The sequence below is a fragment of the Bufo bufo genome, chromosome 2 (assembly GCF_905171765.1).
Source record: "Bufo bufo chromosome 2, aBufBuf1.1, whole genome shotgun sequence".
Classification (NCBI taxonomy): Eukaryota; Metazoa; Chordata; class Amphibia; order Anura; family Bufonidae; genus Bufo; species Bufo bufo.
The window spans coordinates 204,426,634-204,448,608 of record NC_053390.1 but is presented as its reverse complement, the minus strand read 5'-3'; the positions used below and the strand labels follow the sequence as shown (position 1 = coordinate 204,448,608).

At 43.7% G+C, this 21,975-nt stretch overlaps 1 protein-coding gene across 2 annotated transcripts in view; it reads left to right on the top strand.

Annotated features, from left to right (window-relative positions):
- WSCD2 (WSC domain containing 2) overlaps nucleotides 1-21,975 on the top strand; it is a 573,456-nt gene that overhangs the window by 488,673 nt on the left and 62,808 nt on the right. For both annotated transcript variants that reach the window (XM_040416044.1, XM_040416045.1), the window contains one exon: nucleotides 5,772-5,972. In XM_040416044.1, coding sequence (XP_040271978.1) covers nucleotides 5,772-5,972 — 201 coding nt within the window. The remainder of the gene's footprint in view (nucleotides 1-5,771; nucleotides 5,973-21,975) is intronic.

Genomic DNA, 21,975 nt, shown 5'->3' with positions numbered 1-21,975 from the left:
TTTCATATTATTGAACAAGTACAGTTTTAGTCTATCTGATATCTATCTTTCTATCCCTCTGTCTCCTATCTATCTATCTATCTATCTATCTATCTATCTATCTATCTATCTATCAATCTATCTATCTATTCACTTCTCTGAAGTAGCCCCACATGCTCAGCTCCATCCTTCACCTGCCATATCTTCAGAGGCTGTCCCAGTTATAGGGCATGCTCCTCCACTGAGAAAGGACATATCCATTGAGATCCATTAAGCTGACAGCTTGAAATAAATCTAGCAGAGCAATGAATAGGGGGAGCTCTGAATCCATGCGAAGTACAGGACTGCTTCCAGTTTTGTTAGAAAGAGATAAGCAGGCCAATTTCATTAGATCTATAATGGTCTAACCCACTGAATTTGGCGGGTTTAGCCAACCATCAAATGTGTACATGAAGCCTCCCGACTCTCCTCCAATTCTTTTGTTCTCAGGGACTTAGGCTACTTTCACACTAGCGTTTTAGTTTTCCAGTAGTGACATCCGTCATAGGGGCTCAATACCGGAAAAAAATGCTTCAGTTTTGTCCCCATTCATTGTCAATGGGGACAAAACTGAACTGAACAGAACGGAATTCTCCAAAATGCATTCCGTTCCGTTTATTTGCATTTCCATACCGGAGAGCAAACCGCAACATGTTGTAGTTTGCTTTCCATCCTGGGATGCGGAGCAAGACAGATCCGGCATGACCCCCAATGCAAGGTCCGTTTTCTCTGCCAGAATCTGCCACAATAGAAAACAGATCCGTCTTCCATTGACTTTCAATGGAGTTCATGACGGATCCGTCTTGGCAATGTTAAAGATAATACAACCTGATCCGTTCATAACGGATGCAGACAGTTGTATTATCAGTAACGGAAGAGTTTTTGCGGAACCCTGCTAGTGTGAAAGTAGCCTTAATTCACTGCCAGAAGTGCCTGGCAGAGGCTTTCCTCCCTCTACCGATTCACAACACATGCGTTCTTGGTCAAGCCAAGTCTGCATATGTATGGGAGAAATGGCTGTCATCAGGGCCGGTGCAAGGATTTTTGCCAACACAAGCAAAGCTACATTTTGGCGCCCCCCCCCCTCCCCCCCTTGCAACTCACCTGGCCCTGGTCCCGTCTGCAGCAGCTGGCTTCTCCTCTGTGTGGTCCTGGTATCTTCTGTCTGCTGCAGACAATCGCTGGTTTGACGCACCGGCCTATAAGACTTACCTATGTTTTAGAGGAGGATAATAAGAAAAAAATATTGCACCTCAGGTTAGACCAGCAATCAGACCCCCAGTGTTAATCAGACCTCAGAACAGACCCCCAATGCCTCAGATCAGCCCCCCATGTCAGCCATCAGCCTCCCATGTCAGCCATCAGTCCCCCATGTCAGCCATCAGCCCCCATGTCAGCCATTAGCTCCCATCCATCAGCCCCCAATGTCAGCCATCATGCCCCCATGTCAGTCATCATGCCCCCATGTCAGCCATCAGCCCCCCATGACAGCCATCAGCCCCCCATGACAGCCATCAGCCCCCATGTCAGCCATTGTGCCCCCATGTCAGCCATCGTGCCCCCATATCAGCCATCATGCGCCCATATCAGCCATTATGCCCCAGTGTCAGCCCTCATGCCCCCCCCATGTCAGCCATCAGTGCATATAAAATAAAATAACTTACCTCTCCTGCTCCTGGATGCAGCCGCTACTCAACACCAGTGCTCTCGTTCTTCTTCCTGGTTCTCGACTGTCAGCTGTGAAGACTGCACACATTGAGATCACATGGTGTGCAGCCCTTTACAGCAGACAGCCGAGCGGGGGACCAGGCAGCGGCGGGTACAGATCCTTCACCGCTTCCCGGTCCTCCGGTACTAATGAAGCACTTTCAAAATGGAAGCTCCTTATTAGTATTCGCCCCATAAGGTGCAGGGGCGAAAAATACAGGGTATTTAAAAAATAAAAATAAAAGTTTCATTTTTCCACCACCCCATCTCTGCGCCCTAAGGCAGCCGCTTGGTCTGCCTTATTATAGCACCGGCCCTGGCTGTCATCTGAATGAGCTATAAGATTTCTCGTGTATGACCATCCTTACAATCTAAATAGGAGGAGCAACAAAAAAGTTATAAGGTTCTAACTTTGGTCAGGGAGACATGTCCTTGTTCTAGCAAGGGGAAAGTCAATAAAAGTGCATGAACTAGTAACCCCATCATTAACTAAGGGGCAAATCATGCAGCCAAAAACAATACAGAATAGATATTTATTGTAATGATCCTTACATGTATCTATAATAATAAGAACCAGTTCCATGGAAATCTGATATGTCACTTGGAAATGTACAGAATAGGTTAAAATGGTAATTATATAAATTCTGGCTGTGAATTAAAGTCATTATTATATTTATATTCATTTCATATGTGAACTATAGCATTTTTTTCAAAAATAACAATCTTGCCCCGATAATGTGGTCCGAATAATGTCTGCCTGTGGCATCTAAATGATCAGTGGTTGCTTACTCTGTAAGATCACTACCAATAAATGCTAAAGGTGCATTTTTAAGTACCAATGAGCAGGCAGTTATCAGGAAGAAAGTGTCCTTTTTGGATAACTACCTGCTCGTCAGTGGAGGTGAAGAGCTGAATTTACATGCAGTGACCACCTCCACCGTATGAGGAGCAACGATCACCACTGCCATCACTCGGCCCCATACAGATCCTTTGAGTCTGGGCAGAAAGTGTCGTTTAGAGAGCACGATCTGCTACCCAGAAACGATTTCATGTGCAGCATAAATGAATATCTTATTGGCGGAACATTTACATGGGCCAATTATTGGGAATGCCCGTTCACAGTAATGTTCATTCCCAATAATCTTTCTGACGATTGGACAGCATAAATCCAGCATTACATTGAATAAAAATAATCTGATTGTAGACCAATGGCCAGGGATTACTGTATTACTGGCTCCAATAAACCCGCACTCTTAAGAGGAACAGCTTGCGATCCTCCAGCAGAAAGATAAGCTGGGTCATGCAGTTCTAAACTCATATGATCTGCTTCGCAATCAATCACAAGGATATACAGAACTTGTTCTACTCACAGATATTTATCTGCAATCTTCCAAGGAATCTTCAGCCTTGATTAGATCTATTCATGTCAAGTCTTTTCCTCATGCGTGCTATTTCTTTTTGAGAATATCATTAGAAATATTTCCTTGTACTTTACAAATGTCAAGCAGCATTGGATGTGTATTCTGGGCTTTTTTTTTTTGCACATTTGACTAAGCAACAATGTATCCAGGCAACTATTAGATTAGCCACCATGCTACTCTGCTGCCTGGCATAACTCAGGAAAACAAATTACACATCCATAATTGATGTAATACCGCTACTTACATCATTTCTTTCCTCTGGCTAGAATCATTTGCTTAAAGATTGTTTGTTTATTTGCTCATAGTTCTCCTCTCTCTTTGTCTCACTAAGGACTTGGGGTCATTGATATAGAATTGGAATCTGTCAGCGCAGACCATTTCATTTCTAGCATAAATGGTTATGAAGAAAATGAGCTTGAAAAACAAATAATACAATAAATGCAATTGCCTGCTCCCCTTTAAAAGAACAATAGAAGGCACATCAGACAAAAACTTAAGGCGGGTGTAGACAACTGATTGTCGGGAAAAAAGCGTTCCTTCCCGACAGTCGGCTGCTCGTTCAGTGGAGGTGAAGCGCTGCATTTACATGCTGTGATCCCCTTCACAGTATGAGGACGAGGGATGGCTATTGTGATTGCTCGTCCTCATACAGAATCATGGGCAGCAGATCGCTGTTTAAGCCATCCGATCTGCTGCCCACAAACAATGATTGATGGTGCCTGCACGAACGACAGGCTCACCCGATGAATGAGTGTTCATCGGGTGATTGGCGGCAAATTTACACTGCCAGATTATCGGAACTAGTGTTTACAGGAACGATCATTCCCGATAATCTGGTTCATGTAAATCCACCTTTAGACAAACATTATCTGGACAGGGCATTTTCTACAGCACATACAAAAAAGTTTATACGGAAACTGATTTTAATTAAGCCGTTCAGAACCAGCGTAATTTTAATCTTAAGGGTCAGGCAAAGCATTATCTGTTCTTCTCATGCGTCAGTTTAATAGATTTTTTGTGACTTTTTAAATAGCATTTTTAAACACATTGGGAGACATGTATTTTAGGATTTATATCACTATTGTGGAGTCAAAAAGTCGCATATTTTGTCGCACACCATATTTGTGGCAAAATTTTATTTTCCCCCTTCTGGAAACTTGTCAGAAGATGTAAGACAAGGGGACGTGATGAGGGCGGGAGGGCCAGGTCTCACTGTTGTAAATTAAGACAGAACTCTATGGCAGTTAGCAGGCTGCCGTAGGTTTAAGTCTGTCGCATGACCAGTGGGAGGATGCGCCAAATCTATGAGAGTCCTGCACCTCTGCATAAATTTAGTGCATCCGCCAGCTGCGCAGGGGAATCAAGACCAGCAAAAGAAAACGCCAGTCTTGATAAACATCCCCCATGCATGTTTTTTTTTTTTTTTAGAATTTTAACGTTTATAGCCTAAAAAAAAAAAAAAATATGCTTAATTAAATTTTTTTATTTTTTATTTGCTGGGGATAATTTAGTATTACCCTAAAAATACACTTTTATTTGCTGTTGTCTACTATAAATCTTGATATATTGTTGCCCTGTTTTGTAAATCCAGGTTCCGTTAGCATTTCAACAGTGATTTGGGTGGGAATGGTAATTTGGAATAGGTTCATTTATTTGTGTACTTGTTTATAAAAAAAAATCTTGTATTTATTATATATTTATTATATATTTATTATTTTCTATATATTTCTTATATTTTTTCTGTATTTCTTATATTTTTAGTGATGTGTATTCAACAATAGAGAAGACAGAAGCAGTGAAAACAGCTTCTGCCTCCTCTCTGCGTCCCTTGACTGCCTTTGTCAGCAGGAGATCCAATATTTGAATGCCCAATAGCTTGGCCAGCTGGCTAAATCCCATACCATTAATATGCTATAGTGCAGGGATTTGGACCGCCCATCATAATATGAATTACACAAAAAACTACATGCGAATACATATGCAAAGCATCTATAACTCTACTGATGACTGAGCTCCAAAAATTCCATCAAATCAAGGCCTATCCATGGTTCTGAGAACAGTTCTCTGTATCATTTATATTACCTAACTATACAGTATGTTAAAGTAATACATCCATCTTAGGATACTATGCCATATGACTATTGTGACATGTGGGGCTGACCAACATATACAGCCTAATATACCTTAAATAATAATTATTGGAAAATAATCACCCACACATATAAAGTAGACTCATGATTAAAAATACAATACAATATCCAGGCCAATTTTACAAATGCTCTACTCTATTATCAGTAAATAAAGAAGCAGAAGAGCAAATAGTAATGGGGGATTCTGCATAGTCAAACAACTGTATTCATGTCCAAATAGTTTTGTGGTGCCACCCCTAGGATCTATTATGTTATGCTTTGTGATGCATTGAAAATTTATCAATAGAAGTAGTTATTTAGATTTTGTATTATGTATCAAACATAAACTTTGATGGCAAAGTAACATATTAAAGCACTGCCATAAAACAGTAGTTGTGTAGTTGATTAATTTAATATGACATTGTCTACTATTAGACCATTTTATAATTTAACAAAAGTTTTGGCAAGAGTTTTTTTTTCTCTGTATATTGTGCAGGCTTTAAAGGGGAGCGAGACCACTGGAGAAATGGGCGTACCATTTGCATCAAAACTCATGAAAGTGGAAGGAAGGAAATTGAATCTTTTGATGCGGCGGTTTTGCTTATTCGGAACCCATACAAAGCGTTAATGGCAGAATTCAACAGGAAATATGGTGGACATATTGGATTTGCATCACAGGCTCATTGGAAGGGAAAAGGTAATGGTTTATTTTTTTTTCTACTAAGACTGAAAATACACAGTGCATGCAAGCCATATGTTTCTAATACCAGGGAAGCAAGGGCAGACTGGGAATTTAAAGTGGCCCTGGAAAAACAAAACTAAAAGAGGCCCCATGTTGTAGACAGGTCCAAATTAACAGAAGGCGGGGCAACACAAGTAGACAGGGTCAACAATACCACAGTGCAAAATACCACGCCAGCAGAACCAAATAACACAGTGTAACCAGTTGTCTATGGAGCAGGGGGCTGAGCAGGTAAGGTGCAGGCAACAGTGGCTGGGTACATGAGTACCTGATTCTCTGAGCGTTAATTTCTGTTGAGAGCTCATTATGTACCAGGTCAGCGGAAGAGAGGAGGACTTGGGTGGCCCCCTGGGGCATCGACCCACCGGGAAATTTCCCTGTAGGGGAGGGAAGAAAGAGCTCATGATTCACAGCATACTATATCATCTGTCAAACATGGTGGAGTTAATGGCTGCCAGTAGAACTAGGTCACTTGTGTTTACCGACATGTGGATATATGACTGTGGATAGATGTAGCAGGATAAATTTTGAAGACTAGTGCATTTCTGGACTTAATTGCTATCAAACTGATAAGACAGCACATTGTATTACAGATAGATAATGACCTACAACATACTGCAAAAGCAACCTAAGAGCTGTTTAAGGGGGAAAAAATGAATATTTTTCAACTGTTGAGTGGATCACTTCATCTCAGTTCAATTAAACATGCTTTACACTTACTGAAGACTAAACGGCAGCAAATATTGGCAGCTGCAATAAAGGCCTGGCAGAACATTGCAAGGAAGAAAACTTGGAAGTATTTGGTGATGTCCATGGGTTTTAGCTATAATTGATGGCAAATGATTTGCACTAAAGTATTAAAAAAATTCTTATATCATTATGTCTGTCAAAGAGGAGACAGTATGGGGGTCATTTATTAAGACAGGCATTTTAGACGCTGGTCTTATTAACCCTTTGCACTGGCAGTGGATCTGCCAAAGATAAGTAGAGGACGGCGACTCTACATCATTTTGGTGCATATACCGCCACTCTAAATGTAAGACAGTTTCCTTGCTGGCTTCAATTTAGACCATTTTCTACAACAAAAACAGGCGTCAAAAATGATAAATGAGATAGGCCTGCCAGCCCATCCCCTTCCCCACCCACATCACACACCCTTTTTTAGACCTGGCGTGAGCGGGAAAAAGTTGCAAACTGCGGCGCAAATAACTTGTGCTGCAATCTGCAACAGATATATGTCAAATAAATGGTGTATATCTGATAAAAATGATCCCCCTATGTATGTTTGTCTGCATAAACCCTTGAATGAAAGATGAAAGTCTGCGAACCATCAATACGTGGTGTGACGGGCTCACGATAGAAAGGGCATAGAGCTGCTCTCGTCTGCTCTCAGTCACCTTCTATGGGCCGACAGGCAGCACTATGCTCTCAAGCATGTATCAACTGCTGCGATGTAAATAGGACACAAACTAAAGATTCCAGCACTTGGTTCTGAGTAGAGATGAGCGAATCGAAGTTGACGAAGTGGAATTTGATCCGAATTTCAGGAAAAATTCGATTCGCACCGAATCCAAATTTCCTCACGCTTTGTGGTAACGAATCACATTTTTTCTTAAAATGGCTAATGCACGTGTAAGAACATAGAACAAGGAACTCTGGGAATTTTCCAGTGTACTTAGTGCAGGAAGAGACGTTAGCAGACGCTAGGGACCGTGCTATAAAAAATAAAATTGTGCTAAAAAAACTATTTACAAGTGCAGGGAAAGATTATTAAAGGTGTAGGGAAAGTATAGGGAGAAATCATTCCACAGCATTTATATTGAACAGGGTTCAGTAGGGAAGGTTACAGCATGGGTAATCGGAACAATCCTATTACACCTTGCTGCACTGACTGGGGATCCAAATTGCCATTATACTGCTCTATAATTCCAGCAAACCGTTTTTGGTATTGGGGTGCAAGTGCTGCTTGATACAGCCATTACAGAGTTTATTCCGAGGAAATATTTCTACGTCTTATTTGCCCTTGTGCGGTGCAGTTATATGTTTTTGTTTTTGTCGTGTATTAGTGACAAAAGAAAAATATATTTGCCGTTCAGCGGTGCAGTTATATGTTCTAAAACCCTTTTTGGCGTGTATTAGTGGCAAAAGAAAAATATATTTGCCATTCAGCAGTGCAGTTATATGTTCTAAAGCCCTTTTTGCCATGTATTAGTTGCAAAAGTAAAATATATTTGCCATTCAGCGGTGCAGTTATATGTTCTAAAGCCTTCTGTGGCGTGTATAAGTGGAAAAAAATAAGGGCCTATTTGCCGTTCAGTGGTGCAGTTATATGTTTTAAAGCCCTTTTTGCCATGTATTAGTGGCAAAAGTAAAATATATTTGCCGTTCAGCAGTGCAGTTATATGTTCTAAAGCCCTTTTTTGTGTGTATTAGTGGGGGGGGGGAGGGCTCATTAGCCGTTCTGTCGTGAAGTGAGGAAATTACAGACTTTTTTGGGGTGTTTTAATTTCCTTTTTATTTATTTATTTGATCTAACAGTATGTCAGACAGAGAAGTGCTAGGCCCTGCACAGAGGAGTGGCAGAGGCCTAAATGTTTCTGGTGCATGCACAAGTCACAGCAGAGTAAGGGCTCGTGGCAGCAGGGGTCACTTCGAGAGGCCTGAGCTCCCAGTGTCAGCTAGTGGTGGTGTCTTGACCATCAACCCAGTGGTTCTTGAATGGTTGACTTCGACTTTGTCGCAAGTGACATCAGAGACCCCCAGCCAAGATTCAGTGGGTTAGTCAGACACAACCCTTAGTTGGCATGTCCCGGGAGAATGCCCTGTGCCCTCACCTGTCCTCAACCTGCCTGACCTTTTCTTTTCCCTCAGCCAGAGAAGTATTGTATGCTGTGGGCTCAGCTCCACTATACAGTCAGCAGCTACTGGCAAGCCAAGATGTAAAGGAGACATCCGCCGCTTCCTCCACTAGGCGGGCAAGTAGTGATGAGTAGAGTGGCATGGGAGCTGGTGTTGCGAGCGGTCAGGCTCCTGACCCAGAGATGGTTGAGGAGGACATCAGTGACGTGCAAACAGTACTCGTTGATGATGATGATGATGAAGCTGATTGCACTTGGTAGCCGGGTGACGAACGGGTTTCATCATCGGGAGAAGAGAGGTGGCAGCTTGACCGTGAGGCAGCGGTGGAGCAAGCAAGTCGCTAGCGTGGCCGGGAGTCAGCAGGGTGGTAGCAGTGGGAGGTCGGTAGCCAAATGTGCCCGGGGTAGACCACCCACTTTGCAGTCTACCTACCTGGGAAGTAGCGGTGCACAGGTTCACGGAGGCAGCGGCGGTAGCAGTCAGTCAGTGCATAGTGTTGGGGGTAAAATCACCTACTCGGCAGTGTGGCAGTTTTTTTGTTAAGCCGCCAGAGGAGGTGAACATGGCCATTTGTAGAATCTGTGGGCAGAAGGTGAAGCGTGGCCAGGGTGCCAATGTTGGCACCACGGCCCTGCGTCAACATATGCAGCATCAACCTAAAGTGGCCTGTGAGAACAGTGGCTCTGATGTGGTGGTACAGCCTGCTGCAGCAACCGCTGCATCACCCAGTGGTATGCACCCGATTTCAGGCAATCAAGGCTCCACCACCTCATCCGAAGGGAACTGTCTGTCCTTCCCATCATCTACCGGTCCTGATGCTCCTGCTCCTTGTCCTCCTACTTCTCGTCACTCATTCTGTCAGCAATCGATCATCGAAGCGATTTCCAAGAGACAACAGTATGAGTGCACTCATCCTACGGCGCAGAAGCTGAAAGTGCTCCTGTCCAAGTTTCTGGTGCTGCAGTCCCTCCCTTTCCAAGTGGTGGACTCTGCACCTTTCAGAGAACGAATGGCTTGTGCCAAGCAGAGGTGGAGAGTTCCAAGCCGTCATTTCTTTGCCAAAAAGGCAGTACCAGCCCTGCACACTCATGTAGAACAGAAGGTGGGCCAGTCCTTGAGCCTGTCGGTGTCTGCCAAAGTGCACGGTCAGGAACAATACATGTCCTTTACGGCCCACTGGGTGAATGTGGTTACTGCACAGCCACACCAGCAACTTGGCCAGGTGACGCCGCTTCCGCCCCCACATCCTCACACCATTGGTCCTGCAACAATATCCGCCTCTGCCTCCTCATCCTCTACTGTGTCCTCAGCCTCCACTGCAGGGACAATTCACAGTGCCGCTCCAGCATACCATATGTGCGTCGGACAGCAGTGTCATGCTGTTCTGCACCTCGTTTGCCTGGGCGAACGGAGTCACACTGGGGAGAAACTGCCCCGTGTCCTTCATCAAGAAATCGAATCCTGGCTTTCTCCTTGACAACTGAAAATCTGAACCATGGTGACCGATAACAACGGGAAGAACAGGGTGTCGACGCTGCGTCAAGGAGGGCTGAGCCATGCGCCCTGCATGGCACATGTGTTCAATCTGGTTGTCAAGTCTTTAACCTATCTGCAAAACATCCTAAAAATGTCCAGGAAACTTTGCATGCACTTCAGCCACTCGTACATCGCAAAGCACACCCTCCTTGAGCTGCAGCGGCAGAACGGCATCCCCCAACATAGGCTGATATGCGACGTTTCCACCCGTTGGAATTTCACCCTCCATATGTTGGACCGACTGTAGAAACAGTAAAAGGCCATAAATGATTTTGGATGATCCAAGCGGACAGGAGTACTCCCCTGTGTAACTTCAATGTCAGCCAGTGGCAGTGTCACGACGGACGTGCACAGTTAAACAGATAACACACCAACCAGGCTCTGGACGAGAGACGGGGAAAGGGTCACCTCCTAATTTATCCCTGACCTCTTTCCCTACAATGCTCAGCCCACAGACCAAATCTTGATGGTAGATTTGCTGTGTCCACCAGCCTATGCTAACAGAACCCTGAACTCCCTGAGATGGTGAAGTGGGGAGAAAGGAGCTGCCAGCTCGCACAGAACCTGGATGGGATAGATGACATAAACAACCAAACAAGAAAATACACTTATCTGCTGAGAGCAGGAACAAACAGCCAACCTTCCTTCCAAGACCACAATGAAGAGTATAATCCGCTCAGAGCACCTTGGCTGGAGACTATTTAAACTAATGACTCCACCCAGTGCACCTGATGCGAGGCGGATCCAGCACAGCATCAAAACAAATACTAGACTCGTGCTGCAATCCTGGCTGACCTCCGCACATCGTCAGAGTGGGGCATGAAAGGCAGCTCATGTGTGACACCTGCCGTTTGATGAGGACCTTTGAGGAGGCCACGTTATTTGTCAGTCACCAGGACTACTGGATGAACAATGTCATTTCACTGCTCCATGTCCTGGAACAGATACTGGTAAATATGACTGGTCAGGGGACTGGAGACGTGGCGCTTACATCTTATGGCCACATGAGCCCTGTGGGGGCTGAACTGGAGGAGGAGATAGACATTGGAGCACAAGCAATGTGTAACTAAATGGGTGGTTTTTCTACACAGGTGATAGGAGAGGAGGAGCAGGAGCAGCCAGAGGAGCTACAGGGCGATGAGTAAGACGAGGCAGAGGACCCAGACACACTGTGGCAGTATGCAGTGGAGATGGAGGCAGGGAGTCCCTCTGAGTCACTTGCACAAATGGCCCGATGCATGCTCACTTGCTTGCGTAGTGACAGCCAAATTGTCACCATTCGGCAGAGGGATGACTTCTGGCTCTCCACCTTGTTGGACCCTCGCTACCGGTCCAAAATAGGGGCCTTTTATACATCCGCTGAGAGGGAGGACAAACTGAACTACTATAGAGACATCCTATGTAGTCAGTTGGCCGCTGCCTATCTGCGACATCAGCAGCAACTTGAGTCTAGAGTCGCTGATGAGCAGCTTTCTTCACCCGCCTAGTGAAGACACTACTCACCACCAGCAGCAGCAGCTGGAACCGGGAGAAGGGCCTAAGACAGCAGGTCATGGCATACTTGGACAGTACCCTGCTACCCCACATTGAAGATCCGCTGGACTACTGGGCAGCCAAACTGGATTCGTGGCTGCAGCTGGCCGAGTTTGCCCTGGAAAAGCTGTCCTGCCCAGCCAGTAGTGTGGCATCAGAGCAGGTGATTAGTGAGGTGGGGGCCATAAATACTCCAAGAAGAACTCGTCTGTCCACTCAAAATGTGGAGAGACTGACCTTTGTCAAGATGAATCAGGCGTGGATCAGCCAGGATTTCCACCCACCAATGCCTGTTGCATCTGACTAGATCATCCATGATGCCACACTAACACTTTCACAAAAGAGACTGGTTTATTCTGGCTACCAGCCTCAGCTACTATTCTGATGCTGCCACTCGCCTGATGCCACACATCTGATGCCAAGTGCTCCTTCTTTCACCCACCATCTTCAGCTGGCACTGATATTGCCACCCACCTCCCCACTCTGTCACCGGGTCACTCTGTGGTCTTCTGATGCTGCTGCCACCTCCACACTATGTCACATTGCCACTCTGTGGCCTCCTGATGCTGCCGCCACCTCCACACTGTCTTTATGTCACTCTGTGGCCTCCTCCTGATGCTGCTGCCGCCACCTCTACGCTCTGTCATTGTGCCACTCGGTGGCCTCCTGATCCTGCTGCTGCCACCTCCACCCTGTCATTGTGCCACTCTGTGGCCTCCTCCCGATGCCTCTTCCACCTCCACACTATGTCAACTTTCCACTCTGTGGTCTCCTCATGCTGCTGCCACCTCCACACTATGTCACCTTGCCACTCTGTGGTCTCCTCATGCTGATGCCACCTCAACACTATGTCACCTTGCCACTCTGTGGCCTCCTGATGCTGCCGCCACCTCCACACTGTCATTATGTCACTCTGTGGCCTCCTCCTGATGCTGCTGCCGCCACCTCTACGCTCTGTCATTGTGCCACTCGGTGGCCTCCTGATCCTGCTGCTGCCACCTCCACCCTGTCATTGTGCCACTCTGTGGCCTCCTCCCGATGCTGCTTCCACCTCCACACTATGTCAACTTTCCACTCTGTGGTCTCCTCATGCTTCTGCCACCTCCACACTATGTCACCTTGCCACTCTGTGGTCTCCTCATGCTGCTGCCACCTCAACACTATGTCACCTTGCCACTCTGTGGCCTCCTGATGCTGCTGCCACCTCCAGACTCTGTCATTTGGCCACACTGTGGTCTTTTAATGCTCTTCCCAATCTCCTCACTTCATGACTGGATCACTATTTTGTGTTTCGGCCTGGCTGACATCATCATTTATTTGACCCTTCTTCTGATCTGTCAGAAGGAAGGAAAAATGAGACGCAAAATGGATCATGTCTGTGTAGCAGCTATAAGGCCTGTATGTTCCATTCAGAATTGGATTGTGATTTGGTAGCCAAAAGGAGTGGGTACAAAACACAGAAGACATGCAAATATTCCATTCACGTGTCATCTCTGTTTTGGATCCACTCCTGTTGTTTTTGGCATTAGCAATACTGATGAATTAATGACCAAATGTTGACCGAGTGAAGGCGGATGCTCAACAGACAAGATCCGATTTTTTGGGGGGTTATTGTTCTGACAGATCAGAGGAAGGGCAAAATAATCAGTGAAGTCAACACAAACTTACTTCTGACACCCTCTCCACTCTGTTGTAGGGCTCTACTTGTATAAGCAGTTAATAGAACAGGTTCTGTAGACATCTATGTGCAATCAGCTGACAACGGTGTAAATTGACTGCGATTCTCCTTAGCGCTAACATCGACCTGTAAACCTGAGTTCATACTTGAGTTATTTGGTCAGTTTTGGCCCCGTGACTGCCCAAATAAGTGAAGTGTGCAGTGATTCTAAGAGCGACACCTGTCATCTGCATGTCATACTGACTCACAGTATTATTTCAGTACCACAGCAGACTCCCTATGCGTGTTACTGCAAGGCACAGTGCTATACACCACTAAAAAGGCGAACCGGCCGAATCTAATTTTTGAAAAATGTGCTCATCTCTAGTTCTAAGAGATAGTGCAGACTTTTAGGGGAAGCTAGGAAATACTAAAGGAACAGATTATTTTTCATGCTGGTCTCAGAGAGAGATTCAGGTTGGCACATATTTTTTTAAAGTTCCAGTTTTTTTTATTTCATATCCATTGCAATATTCATACATGCCAATTGTATTGGCATATACCGTATTTTTCACCCTATAAGACACACCTGCCCATAAGATGCACCTAGGTTTTTGAGGAGGAAAATAAGAAAAATATATATTTTGAACCAAAAGGTGTGCTTTCGGTGGGTTTTAAACTAATGGTGGTCTGTGGATGACATTATTATGGGGGATCTGTGGATGACACTGTTATGGAGGGGATCTGTAGATGACACTGTTATGGAGGGGATATGTGGATGACACTGTTATGGGGGGATCTGTGGATGGCACTGTTATGGGCGGGATCTGTGGATGGCACTGGTATGGGGGGGATCTTTGGATGGCACTGTTATGGGGGATCTGTGGATGGCACTGTTATGGGGAGGGGGGTGGCACTGTTATGGGGAGGAGGATCTGTGGATGACACTGTTATGGGGAGTTGGATCTTTGGATGACACTGTTATAGGGAGAGGGATCTGTGGATGACCATGCTATGGGGGGATCTGTGCATGTCACTATATAGCATTTTATGCTATATGTGTCACCCACAGATCCCCCCCATAACAGTTTCCACCACTACACCAGGCCCCTCCGCTCACAGCAGTATTCATATCTAAACAGTAATCCTTAATCTTGAGTATGGCAACTTTAACTTTAAAGCAGCGCTATCCTGTTTACTACCTTACAATCAAGCTCCCGTAGCAGGTAGAGCGGCTGGCAGCGTAACGTCACTCATTCACGTCACGCGCCTGCTCTACCTGCTTTATTCATAAAGTGGGAGGAGCAGTCACGTGACGTAAGTGAGTGACATTACGCCTCCGCCCGCTCTGCCAGTTACCGGAGCTTGATTGTTAGGTAGTAAACAGGATAGCCCTGCTTTAAAGTTAAAGTTACTAAAGGTTAAGGATTACTGTATAGATATATATACTGCTGTGAGGGCGGGGGCCCGGAGTAAGAGTACAGTGCCCTGCCGTGAGTTGCCGGCCTCCAGCCCCTCCTCCTTCCCCGCTGATACATCGCTGCGCTGTGCAGCATCGCAGTTGGCGATGTATCAGCATTAGCGATGTAAAAATGTCAGCATTCGCCCCATAAGATGCACTGCCATTTCCCCCCCACTTTTGGGGGGGGAAAGTGCGTCTTACGGGGCGAAAAATATGTTATGTGGTTTTATTTTTTATTAATAAGTAGTGATGGACGAGGGGGATCAATGGCAAAAATTTCCACAAAAAATATGTATTTTAATCAGGGGCCATTTTTATGTGTCTTAAAGGGAAACTCTCAAAAATGTGCCCTGCTGGAGCCCAAGAGATTTTATTTTATGCCACGGGAGTACAGGCCCCCAAAAATAGGCAATCACCTGACAGAAAAGAACTAGTGATTATGTGGCTGGAGGTACATTAGGCGGTCACTGAATAACAATTTTACTGTAGGCCAGTAGAGCACAGGCCCCCAAAATTAGGCATTCTCCTGACAGAAAAGAACAAGTGATTATGTGGCTGGAGATATATTAGACGGTCACTGGATAACAATTTTACTGTAGGCCAGTACAGTCCCAAAAATTAGGCATTCACCTGACAGAAAAGAACTAGTGATTATGTAGCTGGAGGTACATTAGGCGGCCACTGGATAAAAATTTAGGACGTGTGCCATGCACGGCTCATGTGTCATTTTGCCCTGTTTTAGCGCGCTCAGCAGATTGGCAACATTGTCACATACCACTTTATCAACTGTCAAATTGGGCGGGGTTAGCCACTGATCGGCCTGTGACCGCAGAGCTGAAAGCAGTGCAGGACCGTTGTGGCTCTAGGCTTTCAGGCACAACAGCCGCAGCACAGCATGGCAACATCTCACTTGGCACGTCAAAAAGGTTCTGGGGAGCTTGGGGTGTACAGTGGAAGAGGCAGTAGCAGTGGAAAAGGATGAGGAGGAGTAGGAGGAGTGGAAAAGAACTGTACAAGAAAAATGGTTTGCATCTTTCTCTCAAGGGAACGAATGTCCTCGGTGAACAGTTCCAAGTATTTGCTAAGGAGCATTTAAACTAGGAAAGGGGGGCAAAAGAGTGATAATCCAGCAGTCCAACTGCCCCCCGGAACAATGCCAGAAGATGCCAGTAGCACAAAGGTTAAGAAATGACAAGCTCAGATTCTTGTCTACAAATGCTCGCAGTTTAGGGAATAAGATCGTTGAACTTGAGGCTATAATGGCATCTGAGAATATAGATGTAGAGGCTGTTACTGAGACGTGGCTCAAGGGGAGTAATGACTGGGATATAACAATACCAGGGTTCTCTCTATACAGGAAAGACAGAGAAGGCAAGAAGGGGGAGGGCTGGCCCTGTATGTGAAAGATAGCATAAAATCTAATTTGATACAAGTTAGCGAGAACAATTTAGAGTCAGTTTGGGTTACCTTGCAGCTTAATAATCATAAGGTAACTCGTGTACGTGTGATATATAGACCACCTAGCCAAGTCAAAGAATTAGATGATCTACTAGTTGAGGAAATAGCTAAAATGACATTGAAGGGGGAAGTTATCATTATGGGAGACTTCAATCTTCCTGATGTAAACTGGAAAACCAAAATAGCTAGTTCTGCCAGGAGTACAGATATTCTAAATTGCCTACTGGGATTATCTCTACAGCAAGTAGTTGAGGAGCCAACCCGGAAGGAGGCCAATTTAGATTTAGTGTACACAAATAGGAATTTGGTATATGATATTACTGTAGGGGAAAGCTTGGGATCTAAGATTTGTTTGATTTAAAGTTACAAATTTATTTTTTTATTTTTTTCTCCTCTTTAAAATGGCAGACTTGGTTCAGTGCAGGAATTGTTGTGCATTTATTTCATGTTCCACTCTTTGGAGATTCGGATGCTGTCAGATCTGTAGACAGTTCTCCTTACTGCAGCAGGAAATTGCATTTTTGAAAGCTGAAATATTTAAATTATCTGTTAAACAAACTCCAGCTAGGACTGCTGCAATGCCACTGCCACAGAGGACCCCCAGAAATGGCAGATGGGTTAATGTAGGTTCTGGAAGTCTTAGAGTGGTGGATAGAAGACATGTCCCACAGTCGGTGGTTCTCCATAATTCATTTGCAGCACTCTCAGAATGTAAGGACAACATGGATATGGACTCAAGCACAGAGGGTGAGAAACCATCGACTCCTATGTCTAATGTATGCAACAAAAAAGATAAAGTGAAGTCTCAAAGGATGCAGCTGTTGCTGGGTGATTCAATCATAAGAAGTGTGGAGCTTAAAGAAAATGGTTTTGTGAGATGTCTCCCTGGGGCTACTGCTAGAAGAGATAGAAGACGTATTATTAATATTGTTAAGCAAGCAAAGCAGGAAGGGGACGTGGATGTTCTTGTCCATCTAGGGACAAATGACCTGGCTTGCAATGAAGTGTCAGAGGTGAAAAAATCTTTTATCACACTTGGTAATGACGTACAGGATTTTGCATCCACCATTTCATTTTCTGAAGTTCTGCCTGTGCATAATGTTCAGAATGATAGGCAGAGGCGCATAAAGGAGTTCAACATATGGCTTGGTAAATGGTGTCAAGAGCAAGGATTTGGCTTTGTTTCTCATGATAGCTCTACTTGGAATAGAAAGGAACTGTACAAAAAAGATGGTTTGCATCTTTCTCTCAAAGGAACAAATGTACTTAGTGAACAACTCCAAGAATTTGCGAAAGAGTATTTAAACTAGGAAGGGGGGGCAAAAGAGTGAAAATAAAAGAGTCCAATTGCCCCCCGAAACAATGCCAGAACAGGCCAGAAGCACTGAGGTTAAGAAATGATAAGCTCAGAGTCCTGTCTACAAATGCTCGCAGTTTAGGTAAAAAAATCAATGAACTTGGGTCAATAATGGCATCTGAGAATGTAGATTTAGTGGCTGTTACGGAGACATGGTTTAATGAAAGAAATGACTGGGACATAACCATACCAGGGTACTCTTTATACAGAAGAGACAGAGAAGGCAAGAAAGGAGGAGGAGTGGCCCTGTATGTGAAAGATAGCATTAAATCTAACCTAATACAAGTTGGTGAGGCCAACATAGAGTCAGTTTGGGTTACGTTGCAGTTTGCTAACCATGCAGTAACTCGTGTAGGTGTGATATATAGACCACCTGGTCAAGTTAAAGAACTAGATGATCTACTAGTTGAAGAAATAGCTAAAATGACAATGAAAGGAGAAGTTATCATTATGGGAGATTTCAATCTTCCAGATATAAACTGGAAAACCAAAATAGCAAGTTCTACCAGGAGTACAGATATTCTAAATTCCCTACTGGGGTTATCTCTACAACAAGTGGTTGAGGAGCCAACCCGGAGGGAGGCCATTTTGGATTTGGTATTCACAAACGGGGATTCGGTATATGATGTCATTGTAGGCAAAACCTTGGGATCTAGTGATCACCAGTCAGTGTGGTTTAATATAAGAACTGTGAAAGAGTCCCACCACACAAAAACAAAAGTTTTAGATTTTAGAAAAACAGACTTTTCAAAAATGAAATTAGTCATAAATGAGTCCTTATCAGACTGGAACGGATTACATGGAGTCCAGGAGAAATGGGACTACTTAAAAGGTGCATTATTGAAGGCAACAGAAAATTGCATTAGACTCGTCAGTAAAAGCAAAAAAAGGAGGAGACCAATGTGGTACTCAGCAGAAGTGGCCCAAATCATTAAAAATAAAAAGCTAGCATTTTGTAATTATAAAAAAAAAACCAGAGCAATGAAGATAAGGAAATCTACAAGATTAGGCAGAGAGAGGCCAAGCAAGTTATAAGAACTTCTAAAGCGCAGGCAGAAGAAAAACTAGCTCAGTCTATGAAAAAAGGGGATAAGACATTCTTCAGATATATAAATGAAAAAAGGAAATTAAAACAAGGAATAACTAAATTAAAAACAAAGGACGGAAGGTATGTAGAAGAGAATAAAGGGCTAGCCGACTGCCTTAATGAATACTTCTGTTCAGTTTTTACAAAAGAAAAAGGAGAAGGACCTCCACTAGAAAGAATGACTATTAAATCGTTTGATGCATGTATCTTTACAGAGGAAGATGTTCTAAGTTTGCTGTCTAAGGTGAAGACAGATAAGTCACAGGGGCCTGATGAGATACACCCAAAATTATTAAAAGAGCTTAGTGGTGAGCTGGCAAAACCGTTAACAGATTTATTTAACCAATCATTAGTAACAGGAGTCGTCCAGGAAGATTGGAAATTGGCAAATGTCGTGCCCATTCACAAGAAAGGTAGTAGGGAGGAATCGAGCAACTATAGACCAGTGAGTCTGACATCAATAGTAGGCAAATTAATGGAAACCCTATTAAAGGATAGGATTGTGGAACATCTAAAATCCCATGGATTGCAAGATGAAAAACAACATGGGTTTACTTCAGGGAGATCATGTCAAACAAATCTTATAGATTTTTTTGACTGGGTGAATAAAATAATAGACGGTGGAGGTGCAGTAGACATCGCATATCTAGATTTTAGTAAGGCTTTTGACACTGTCCCACATAGAAGACTTATCAATAAACTGCAGTCATTGAGCATGGACTCCCATATTGTTGAGTGGATTAGGCAGTGGCTGAGTGACAGACAACAGAGGGTTGTAGTCAATGGAGAACATTCAAAACAAGGTAATGTTACCAGTGGGGTTCCACAGGGATCTGTACTGGGACCGATTTTGTTTAATATCTTCATAAGTGATATTGCAAAAGGCCTCGCTGGTAAGGTTTGTCTTTTTGCTGATGACACAAAGATATGTAACAGGGTTGATGTTCCTGGAGGGAAACGCCAAATGGAAAAGGATTTAGGAAAACTAGAAGAATGGTCAGAACTCTGGAAACTGAAATTTAATGTGGATAAGTGCAAGATAATGCACCTGGGGCGTAAAAACCCAAGGGCAGAATATAGAATATTTGACACAGTCCTGACCTCAGTATCTGAGGTAAGGGATTTAGGGGTAATTATTTCAGAAGACTTAAAGGTGGGAAGACAATGTAATAGAGCAGCACGAAATGCCAGCAGAATGCTTGGATGTATAGGGAGAGGTATAAGCAGTAGAAAGAGTGAAGTGCTTATGCCGCTGTACAGAACACTGGTGAGACCTCACTTGGAGTATTGTGCGCAGTACTGGAGGCCATATCTCCAGAAGGATATAGATACTCTAGAGAGAGTTCAGAGAAGAGCTACTAAACTAGTACATGGATTGCAGGATAAAACTTACCAGGAAAGGTTAAAGGACCTTAATATGTATAGCTTGGAAGAAAGAAGAGACAGAGGGGATATGATAGAAACTTTTAAATACATAAAGGGAATCAACTCGGTAAAGGAAGAGAGCATATTTAAAAGAAGAAAAACTACCACAAGAGGACACAGTTTTAAATTAGAGGGGCAAAGGTTTAAAAGTAATATAAGGAAGTATTACTTTACTGAGAGAGTAGTGGATGCATGGAATAGCCTTCCTGCAGAAGTGGTAGCTGCAAATACAGTGAAGGGGTTTAAGCATGCATGGGATAGGCATAAGGCCATCCTTCATATAAGATAGGGCCGGGGGCTATCCATAGTATTCAGTATATTGGGCAGACTAGATGGGCCAAATGGTTCTTATCTGCCGACACATTCTATGTTTCTATGTTTCTATGTTTCTAGTGATCACCAGTCAGTGTGGTTTACTATAAGTGCAGTGACTGAGTCACACCACCCAAAAACAAAAGTTTTAGATTTTAGAAAAATTGACTTTTCTAAAATTAAATTAGTGGTATAAGAGTCCCTATCAGATTGGAACAGTTTCATTGGAGTCCAGGAGAAATGGGACTACTTAAAAGTGGCACTATTGAAGGCAACAGAAAATTGCATTAGGCTTGTCAGTAAAAGCAAAAAAAGGAAGAGACCACTGTGGTACTCAGCAGAAGTGGCCAAAATCATTTAAAACAAAAAGATAGCATTTAGGAATTCTAAAAAAAAAAAAAAAACGAGGATGACAGGCAAATTTATAAGATTAGGCAGAGAGAGGCCAAACAAGTTATAAGAGCTTCTAAAGCACAGGCAGAAGAGAAATTAGCTCAGTTAGGGAAAAAAGGCGATAAGGCATTCTTCAGATATATAAATGAAAAAAGGAAACTAAAACAAGGAATTACCAAATTAAAAACAAAAGAAGGAAGGTATATGGAAGAAGATAAAGAACTAGCTGACTGCCTCAATGAATACTTCTGTTCAGTTTTTACAAAGGAAAATGAAGGAAAAGGACCTCAGTTAGGAAAGAAGACTAATGAATCTTTTGATGCATGTGTCTTTACAGAGGAAGAGGTTCTAAGTCAGCTGTCTAAAATTAATACAAATAAGTCACAGGGGCCTGATGGGATACACCTAAAGCTATTAAAAGAGCTCAGCGGTGAACTAGCAAAACCATTAACAGATTTATTTAACCAATCACTGGCAACAGGATTGGAAATTAGCAAATGTTGTGCCCAGTCACAAGAAAGGTAGAAGGGAGGAATCGGGCAACTTTAGGCCAGTAAGCCTGACATCAATAGTGGGGAAATTAATGGAAACCATACTTAAGGAGAGGATTGTGGAACATCTAAAATCCCATGGATTGAAAGATGAAAAACAGCATGGGTTTACTTCAGGGAGATCATGTCAAACTAATCTTATTCATTTTTTTGATTGGGTGACTAAAATAATAGATGGAGGAGGTGCAGTAGACATCGCTTATCTAGACTTTAGTAAGGCTTTTGATATTGTCCCACATAGAAGGCTTATCAATAAATTGCAATCTTTGGGCTTGGACTCCCATATTGTTGAATGGATTAGGCAGTGGCTGAGGGACAGACAACAGAG